Source organism: Cajanus cajan, chromosome 9 (genome assembly GCF_000230855.2).
Source record: "Cajanus cajan strain Asha chromosome 9, NIPB_CcT2T_4, whole genome shotgun sequence".
NCBI lineage: Eukaryota > Viridiplantae > Streptophyta > Magnoliopsida > Fabales > Fabaceae > Cajanus > Cajanus cajan.
The window spans coordinates 2,131,436-2,142,907 of record NC_138525.1 but is presented as its reverse complement, the minus strand read 5'-3'; the positions used below and the strand labels follow the sequence as shown (position 1 = coordinate 2,142,907).

Genomic DNA, 11,472 nt, shown 5'->3' with positions numbered 1-11,472 from the left:
TTAATAATTTTAAAAATTAATATTAGATAATATTTAATAATTTTAAAAATATTTTTAAATATTCAATAATAAAAACATGAAGAGATAAGAAATAAGATAAAATATATAAGTGAAATAAGAAGAAGAAAAATACGAGGAATTTCAAATTCTTACTTTTTTGGGAGAATTTGAAATTCTACTATTTCAAAGAATTTCATAAATGCTTGAATTTCAAATTCTTTATAAATTCTCCATCCAAACAAGGTATTTCACTCCAAAAAATTTAAAATTCTTCAAATAAATGAATTACTTTATTTAAATTCCCCATCCAAATATATTAGAGAATTTTTTTTATTCTCTTTAGTGAATGAGCTCGTCATGACTTTTTCCTTCAAACATGAAAAAACTTTTTTTTTGTTTTCAAACCATTAAAGACATTATTGTTTAAAAATAAAATAAAAAATTAACATAAAAGGAATAATATAACAAAATAACTTTTCACTTTTATTTAATACAAATATATAAGATTGTTCATATGAAAAATTACTACATTTTAGTTGAGCTTACAAAGATCGATAAATTGAGATCATCCAACTAAACTTGTCCATACAAAAAATCTCAACTTAAGCTAGGAAAAATAAATTACTGGGAGATAGTTGGTAAATTATCAAGCCAACTATCTTTATTGATAAAAGATGCTAAAGAAAATTCTTTCATCTGTGAAGAACTCAATTTTTTCGTCCATGGAACACGCTTTGAAGTATCAGCCCCAGGTCCTTTACAATCAACTTCGGCATAAGTAAACTTATTCCTACAAATATTTATTAATAAATTAAGAGAAAATGAAGAAAAAAGAAAACTTTTTACAATATAAAATATTAATACAAACCAATAAAATACATATTTTCTAAATTAAAACATAAAATAATAAGTTTATTCATAATATATAGTCATAAAGTATAATGATCATTTCTTTATTTAAACTTACTCTTGGCCACCATAACTTGCCGCATTCCATCCTTGAGGGGTTACTATCGAAGAAAAGTTTGTATTATGAAATATAACTCTAGAGTAAGCACGCCATGCCCTTCCTAAATTTACTTCACCATTTCCTATAACAGAACCCCCTTCAAATACAAAACCACCTGGATCATTTGATGAGTCTCTGCTTTGAGCCGTGACAAAACCTGGTAATTTTCTATTTCTTCCAATAGCATTAATCAAACAATTCTACAACTTACAAAATAAAAGCATGTTAAAATGAATGTTTCATCATTTCATTTTCAAAAATAGAATTAAAAAATATATATCAATGTAATTACCTCATAATAAGATTGTCCATTACCAAAAATAAAATCAACTTCGCCTTGAATGTAAGAATCTTTAAAATAATGGCGTCCACCCACATCAAATAAAGTATCTTGATAGCCTACAAAACTACACCTAAAGAAGAAAGATTTGTCTCCATATATTGTTGCCGCCACTGCTGGTAATATTTGATTGCTTCCCTTATCGTCTATATTATATGAGTTCTACAATTATGTAACAATACATTAAAAATAAATAATATATTAGAGAGTTATCCAAATGTATGGTTGTTTTATCAATTGATTTTGTGTTTACCTTGAAAGTAATGTCACTTGCAATCACATTGGATGACGAGGAAATGAATGTACCACTTTGACTTGTTCCTTGTTTGAATGAGGAGTGATCTGAGAAACTTATGATTGTAGTTTGACTGCCTTCTCCTTCTAAAATGATGCACGGCTTTTCTAGAGGAATATGAACTTTTTCTCTACATAATTATAATATAAAAATAACTATATACATGTTTATGAAAGGGTACGTAAATTTTGAAAAAAGTTTTAAATTCAGGAGTGAGAAAATTACATGAAAAGTGCTGTTTTAAAAAACAAAAGGTAATGCCAACATCAACCAAAAAAAAATGTCAAACATGTTACAAGATAAACAAATTGGGCTATCAATATTAAATGCACACTATCAAAATGGTAATGAATATTTTTGGTGGAAACAGATTTTTTTTTGTTGTGATTATGTACGAAGTATCTTTAATTGGGATATTGTAGTGAGTTTGAACATTACTCTTTAAAAATATCATGTGTTGTAAACGTTAAAAATAACGGAAAAAAAATTCCCTAAAGTTATTTTTATTATTAATAATAAAATAATTAATACATAAAAATTATTAATTATTTTTGAAAATGATAATATATATATATATATATATATATATATATATATATATATATATTTGCTAGAATCAACGGAGAATATAAAATCTTGAGTAAAATCACTGTTTTAGATTTTTCTATGCATTTTATTGTAGAATAAGTCTAACGTTTTTTTGGCTGAATAAATGGTAAGTCTCACCGAAGAGTAAAGACAATAAAAATGATTTGAAAAATAACAAAAAAATTAGCAAGGCGGGAATAATTAATTTGTTAATTGTAGATTGATTTTTGGGATTTGTGAAAATAATTTAATTTTAAAAATATGCAAGTGTTATCTTATTTTAATTTCACGATGATGTATACATTTTGTTTAATATTCAATGAATTAATAATTTATGTGTAGTTATAAGAATGTTGCTTTGAAACATGGTATTCTTTATATTTTTTTTAAACAAAAAATCTTGTTTGTTAATAAAAAATAAAAATAAAAACTGGATAGAAAAATAAATTTTTTTTTACACGATGTTATAAATTATACATATTTAACTTACATATATAAGCCAGCTTTTATGTGAATCTTGACCCATTGATCATTGTTACTCTTTATAGAATCAATGGCAACTTGAATTGTTCTAAACGTCACTTTGTCAGATCGACCAACAGTAATGATATATGAAACATTCTTCCCACCGCAATCTACAGCGACACCAAAACAAAAGAAATAGCTAATAAATAAGATTAAAATGAAAGCTATTGATCTAGGAGACAATTCCATAACAGAGGATATGTGTTGAGTGAGTTTTAGGAGCATAAACATCCGTTTTAAATATTAAAAAAAAGAATATCTTTTTTTATATTTGAGGGGAAAAAGTTATTTCTACTTTTGTAAATTCAAGAAAAGAAACAAAAAAAAAAACTAATACATTAACTATATATTGAAAAATATTAAATTTTTTAAGTTATTTTTATGAATAATTAATAACTTTTTCTAGTTATTTTATGTCATTTAAAAAATTTCTTCAATAATCAAATAAAAATAAAATCTAAAATGGTTATTATTAATCTTAAGTTTTCACAATAATCAATCCATATATGAAACATTCTTCCCACCACAATGTGCAGCTATAACAAGACAAAAGAAATAACTAACAAATAAGTTTAAAATGAAAGTCATTGGCCGAGGAAACAATTTCATAATAAATGATGTGTTAAGTGAGTTTTAGGAGCATGAACATCCATTTTAAGTATTAAAAAATTAATATCTTTTTATATTTGAGGAGAAAAAGTTATATAAAAGAAACAAAAAAAAAAAAAAATCTGACACATTAACTATATGTTTAAAATTATTAAATCTTGTAAGTTATTTTTATGCACAATTAATAACTTTTTCTAGATTACTTCAATAATCATATAAGAATAAAATTTAAAATGGTTATCATTATCAATCTTTAAGCTTTTGCAATAATTAATATATAATTAATGTGAATGTTTTTCTTAAGGAAAAATATTTTTAGAGATTTTTTTTGACAAGAAAATTTTTAAGGATTCTTTTAAATTTTTTATCTAATTAAATTTCTATTTATCGTGATTATTTATGAATTATCACTCATAATTTTAAAAATAAATTATCGATAAATAAAAACAATTTTTTTGTACTATAATATAAATTTTTATTACAAATTTAAAATATAATTTATACATCTAAAAATATCTGTTTATTTAAATTGTAAAAATAATTTATATATATTAAAATATAGTATTTATTTTTATATATATTTTAATTATATATAATAAATATTTAAGTTGTACATTGTACAAAATAAAGTACTAGTTAAATAGGAAGAAGATTCAAAATGATTATCATGATTAACATTAAGTAACCAAACGAAATGACTTTCTTAATAAATATGGTATTATTTTTATAGAACCGAATAATAGAAGAGTTTAGTTTTGATACTTTGTATAAAATTTATATTTAGTTAGTTAATCAAAATTTATATTAGAAATAATTTTAAAATAATCATCATAAATTTAAATAAATCATCATATAATATATATAATAATTTTTATTTATTAATAATGTTAACATTTTTACATTGTCAATGCATATACTATTTACTTGCTATAAAAACTTAAAATTATGTAAATTTATATAAGGATTAAAATTTAAGGTGAGTTCCTCCAAAACAAAAGACATACAAACACCGTGCAGGAAAATAGAATATAAATATAAAATAAACATAAATATATAATAACATAAATGAATTTTAATTAATCATATTAAAATATTTTGAGTCAAGGTGATAAAAAATTATAAAAAAGTAAATAAATTATTTAAATAACTTATTTCGATAAATATACTTCATTTGAGTATTTGACTTAATTTAAAAAAAACATAATCACCTATTATTTCTATTTTTGAAATATTTTAAAAAATAAATATTTATCAAAATAGTTTTTTATATAAAAAAATATGCATTAAAAATTAAATATTTACTAGATTTGATAATATTAACATCCAAAAATATCTTTTTGGTACTACGTTCAAAAAAGTGCATGAGATTTTTTATATATAGAAGTTGAATCGGGTTTTCTTCTTATCGGGAAGAAAATATGAGAAGTACATTATTTTCATTTTCATATATCAATTTATATGGCATGTTTTTTTTAATTATTTTGATTGAAATAAATATTTACAATTTTTTTTAAAATAAAAGTATTGAGAAAAACTATAATTTAATAAAGGCTTATAATAACTTAAATGAATGACTTATAATTATATGATTGTCAATATTTGAGAATGAGTTAATGATTTAATTGATGAAAAATTTTAGTCGGTATCAACAACTTGATGTGAGAACTCACAACTAAATATTGATTGTAACTAAACTATCTCAATAAAATTTAAATGAAAAACAATCAATCAAAAAGCACTAATAGTTTTATACTCTAAAAATAATCTTCTTCCTTTAATCAAGTCACGATTTGAAACACAACAAAATATGATTCTCTCCAAAATCATACAGAACAGTTGCATTGAATTAAAAGGTAAAATAATAAAACAAAATAAAGTAAAATGCAGAGAGCTTAGGGCACCAAATTTAAAGGGGACATTAGAGGTTGATAAGGAAGAGTAGTGCACCAATATAGAAAATTAGTAGAAGAATAGGTGCAATGGAGGTGACAGTGTCATAATGAGATCAACTTTGAGCCTTATTTTTGTTGATTGTGTTCACCTTGATGGACTAAGTAGTGGTTTAAGAAACTTATGATTATAGTTTGACTGCCCCCACCGTTTAAAATGATGTTTTTCTTTTCTAAAGGAATATGAACTTTTTTATCTACATAACAACAATTTAGAAATAATTATTATAACGACCTAAGATGTCAATACATTTACTACTAAAAATTGACACTAAAATAAAAGTTAGAACATTTATAAAATAAAATATATGAAATATACACGACATATATAAATTTAGTATATAAATTATATATTTCAAAGTTTAAATTATTACAAAAAATCCTTTAGATGACCGATCGAAGATTCTAAAAAATGATTAGTCAAAACTCTAAACACCAAAAGAGTCGTATAATGTTTGTTTTCACATGTCATATCACGTCGTTAACATATCCGTCTATGCATCATCTTTCACATCAACATCATATGGTTTATTATGTAATCTACTAATATCCCACAATTAAAATAGATTTATTATTAATGGAATAAATTATAATTGTACATAACTAAAGTTCTTGATGGGCTCAAATTTTCCTTACAACTTATTAGTTAGGACACAATATAATGTTTGGATTAATATAATTTTTCAATAAAAAAAAATATTTAAACACAATTTAAGTAAATAGAATGTTTTCCAAAGAATATAAAGTTATTCTCTTTAGTGAATAACGTTTATCATGATTTTTTCTTCAAATATTAAAGAAATGTTTTTCAAACCCTTAAAGTCATTATTGTTATTTAAAAGAAAAACAACATAATAAGAGTAAAAAAAAAAAAAAAAACATAACAATCACTTTTATTTATTAAAAACATAAAAGATTGTTCATATGGAAGGCCACTACATTTTAGTTAAGTGTATAAAGATTGATAAATTGAGATCATCGAACTAAACTTATCCATACAAAAAATCTTAACTTAAGTTGGGAAAAATAAATTACTAGGAGATAGATGGTAAATTGTCGAGCCAACCATCCTTATTAATAAAAGATGCTAAAGAAAATTCTTTCAACTGTGCAGAATTCAACTTTGTCGTCCATGGAACACGCTTTGAAGTATTAGCCCCTGGTCCTTTGCAATCAACTTCAGCATAAGTAAATTTATTCCTACAATTATTAGTAAACAAATTAAGAAAAATTTTCTTATAATATAAAATATCAATACAAACCAATAAAAAAAAATCTAAATAAAAACATAAAATCATAAATGTATTCTTAATTATCAAGTCATAAAATATAATGATGTTTTCTTTATTTAAAACTTACTCTTGGCCTACATGACCGAAATTATCCCATCCTTGAGGAGTTACCACCGAAGAAAAGTTTGTATTATGAAATATAACTCTAGAATAAGCACGCCATGCTCTTCCTAAATTTACTTTACCATTTCCTATAATAGAACCCCCTTCAAATACAAAACCACCTGGATCATTTGGTGAATCTCTACTTTGAGCTGTGACAAAACCCGCTAAATTGTTATTCCTTCCTATAGCATTGATCAAACAATTCTACAAGAGAGAAAAAAAAACACGTTAAAATGAACGTTTCATCGTTTCATTTTCAAGATAACATTAAAAAAGAGAGTATATAATTACCTCATAATAAGATTGTCCATTACCAAAAATAAAATCAACTTCCCCTTGAATGTAAGAATCTTTAAAATAATGACGTCCACTCACATCAAATAAAGTATCTTGATAGCCTACAAAACTACACCTAAAGAAGAAAGATTTGTCTCCGTATATTGTTGCTGCCACTGCTGGTACTATTTGATTGTTTCCGTTATTGCCCACATTATATGAGTTCTACAATTTCGTAACAATACATTAAAAATAAATTATATTAGAGAGTTATTAAATATATGATTGTTTTATCAATTGATTTTGTGTTTACCTTGAATGTAATGTCACTTGCAATGATATTGGGTGGTGAAGAAATGAATGTTCCACTTCCACTTGTTCCTTGTTGATTGGATTGGTGGTCTGAAAAATTTATGATTGTTTTTTGACTACCCTCTCCTTCTAAAATGATACATGGCTTTTCTAAGGGAATATGAACTTTTTCTCTACATAATTATAATGTATAAATAATTATATACATATTAAAAAATGCTTCAAATTAAAGAGAGTGAAAAACATGAAAAGTGTTTTTTTTTTCTTATCAAAAGTAACTCCAACATCAACCTCAAGAATTTATTGTTTTTGAAGTTGAATATATATTATTTGTTAGAAACACAATGTCAAACATGTTACATGATAAAAATAAAAATAAAAAGTGTTGTCACTGCTTAATGGGCGCACTATAAAATTGACAATGAAGACTTTTGGTGGAAACAGATTTTTTTAATAATGTAAGAATTAACTTTAATTTGGATTATAGTGAGTTTGAGTATTCATCTTTTAAAAATATCATGCGTTGTAAATATAAGAAATAGCGAAAAAATATTTCCCTAAAGCTACTTTTATTATTAATACTTAAAAATCATTAATTGCTTTCAAAAATGATATAAAAAAAATTAAAAAAAAAGTCAAATATCTCATGCACATTGTGAAAACATAGAATAAGCGGAAATTATAAAATCTTAAGTAGAATCACTGTTTTAGAATTTTTTTATCCATCTTATTTTAGAATAAGTCTCGCTTTTTATTTTATTTTTTTTTTCTGAATAAATAGTAAATCTCACTAACAATAAAAATGATTTGAATAATAATAAAAAGATTAGGAAGGCGTGGAAAATTAATTTTTTATTTGTAGTTTGATTTTTTGGATTTATGAAAATAATATCATCTTAAAAAATATGCAAGAGTTATCTTATTTTAATTTCACAACGGTGTATAAATTTCGTTAAATGTTCAATGAGTTAACAATTTATATATAGCTATAAGAATGTTGTTTTAAAGGAAAGGTATTCTTTATATTTTTTTAAAAAATATAGTTAGTTGATAAAATAAAGAACTCAGTAAAAAAAATAATAACAAACTTTACATAATGTTATAAATTATACCTATTTGACTTACATATATTCACCGGCTTTTATGTGAATCTTGACCCATTGTTTGTTGTACTCTTTACAGAATCAATAGCCGCTTGAATTGTTTTAAATGTTACTTTGCCATTCCGACCGACAGTAATGGTATATGCAACATTCTTCCCGCCACAATCTGCTGCTATACCAAGACAAAATAAATAACTAATAAATAAGATTAAAATGAAAGTCATTGGATGAGGAAAGAACTCCATAATAGATTATATGTGTTGAGTAAGTTTTAGGAGCATAAACATCCATTTTAAATATTGGAAAAAAATAGTACCTCTTCATATTTGAGGAGAAAAAAGTTATCTCACTTTAGAAAATTCAAGAAAAGAAATGAAATAAAAAACAAAATCTAATACATTAACTATATCTTGAAAAATATTAAATCTCTTAAATTATTTTTATACATAATTAATAATTTTTTCTAGTTATTTTTTCATTTAAAAAATTGCTTCAATAATCAAATGAGAATAAAATTTAAAATGGTTATTATTATCAATCTTAAGTTTTCACAGTAATCAATTCCTATATATATATATGTTAAAAGTGAGAACATTTTTAGGATTTTTCTTGGACAAAAATATTTTCAGAATTTTTAAATTTTTTTATTTAATTTGATTTTTTATCATAATTATTTATGAATTAAATTTTACAGTTTTAAAAATAAGTTATCAATAAATTAAAAAAATTGTATAAAATATAAGTTATTTATCATAAATATAAAATATAATTTATATGTCAAATATTTATTTAAAATTTCAATATAATGAATATATCCAAACATAGTATTTATTTCTATATATAATTTATTATAAATTTAATTATACATGATAAATATTTAACTAGTTCATTACACAAATAAAAATACCAGTCAAATAGAAAGGAATCTAAAATGGTTATAGTAATTACATTATTATTTAGAATCTTGTTTAACATTTGATAGAATTTTTATAATAATCAAACAGAAAGATGATCCAAAATGATTATCAATTTTTACCAGTATTTATTTTAAAAGTTATTTAATATTTTAGCAAAAAAAATATTTGCAACTATATATAAAAAAAATCCAAAATAATTATTATATTCAATTTATCATTAAAAGTTTATTTGATATTTGATGAAGTTTCCATGATAATCGAATAAGGAAGAGATTTAAAATGATTATCATTGTATTTTTTACTAATATTTATTTTTAAAGATATTTACTATTTTTCGTAAAATTATTCATAATAACAACAAAAAAAAGTCTTTATTATTATTAACTTAGATTTCGTTTAGTAATTATAATATCATACTTATTATTATTCTTGGTTTTTGTAATTAATATACGTATATGTTCAAATCTATCTTTATATATACTTATTACTATATTTTAATAATATAAAATCATCTTTTAATAAAATTATGCTTATTATCTTCAAAAAAATATTATACGTATGATTATATTTTATTGATTTCTAGGATGCTATTCATATTTTAATTAAAAATGTATCAAAAAATATTTAAACAAGTTACGTTGAAATATATATATATATATATATATATATATATATATATATATAACGTGTAATATTGTTAGTTTGAGGTATTGATTTGTTGTTAGTTATTGTTTAGTAACTCTAAAATTAAGGGACCTGAGAATTAAGTTATCTTTGAGTTATTTAAGTAAAAGTTAAGTTAGTACAACTTAAAGAAAAGCATATAAAGATTTTCTTAAGACAAAAGTCTCATAAGTTCGAATTTTAAGCAAAATCGAGAAAAGTTTTCTGGAACCAAAATTTTTCTTCTCCACCATTTCTTACTAAAAACTTTCCTCGATCATTGCCTATAAGTGAACGAAGTATTTGAACTTGGAGATCAAAGCTTGTGGAGTTGAAGATCTCAAATTTGAGTTGTACGAACCTTCTTCTTCTCCTTTCCTCTCTTTAGTTAGCATCAGTAAAAGTTAAGGGAAGTTTGTGTTGAATGATATTTGTTAGTAATTAGAATCATCTATTTAAAGTTATCGTTGATTAGATTTGTGAGATGAGAGTTGATGAATTTGTAGTTGTCTTGAAATGTTGTTTATGAAGGGTAGTTGATGATCCTTATGAATATTTGGTTGCATGTTGACTTTATGGATGATTTGGAGTTCTACAAGTTGAATATATGTTGTTTACAAGTTGATTATATGTTGTCTATCCAATTGGATGTTGGTATTTTGCTAGATTTTAGACAGTTTTGGGCGAATTTAGTTTTACATAAGTGCGAACTAATGTCACGTCAGGTGTGCCTTTAAGGCGTCGGATGCGGCTTCAACATGTGCAGTTCCATCTTGCATTATAACAGACACAAGATTGGTGGGTTGAGCATGAAAAGAGAGAATTGTCTTATATTAAAATTCGATTGAACGCCAATAAAGTGACCTTAGGTGAGAATTGAGTCGAACATCTCTACTTGATGGGGTTAAGTGTGGGCTTTAGCCATGTCAGATGCAAATAGTATGACATTGGGCGTGAGCAAGACAGGAAACCCCCTGCCTTAGTGGTGTTAGACGTCCAAGGGATGACGTCGGGTGTGGATCACATGTTATAATTAATATGATGTCCTTAAGATGTTTTGTGATGAAACATGATGATTAAAATTGTATAATAAAGATTTATTGTAGTTTATTATAATAATCTATGATGATTGTATTAATTTAGGTAGACTTACACTTGAAGTAGGTGGATCCCTCCTTATGTATATATTTTTTCTAAGAATAAATTTTGGTAGACTTACTTCACTCAATAACTCATATTTTATATAAAATTTTAGTGATCCAATTATTATATATATATATGTATATATTTTTCTTTTTTCACGAGTAGAACCTGCTAATTTTAGAAAATAATATTATGAAGAATTAGAATGTATTTGTGAAAATATACCTTATTTCAAATAGTTTGAACAAAACTATTTAAATAAGTTAAGTATAAATGTTTTTAAAACTTCATTAAAAAAATTTGGAAAACTTCTGAGGAAGAAATTATTAATATAATTCTCCCTTTA

General features: G+C 23.6%; 1 protein-coding gene across 1 annotated transcript; it reads right to left on the bottom strand.

The window, feature by feature from the left end:
* Nucleotides 1–464: 464 nt before the first annotated feature.
* LOC109795346 (putative pectinesterase 55) lies at nucleotides 465–2,994 on the bottom strand. Its single transcript, XM_020354813.3, has 5 exons — nucleotides 2,723–2,994; nucleotides 1,603–1,774; nucleotides 1,302–1,511; nucleotides 968–1,209; nucleotides 465–790 (listed from the first exon to the last, which is right to left on the bottom strand). The coding sequence occupies exons 1-5, from the start codon at nucleotides 2,986–2,988 to the stop codon at nucleotides 622–624; spliced, it is 1,059 nt and encodes a 352-aa protein (XP_020210402.2). The 5' UTR covers nucleotides 2,989–2,994; the 3' UTR covers nucleotides 465–621.
* Nucleotides 2,995–11,472: the final 8,478 nt, after the last annotated feature.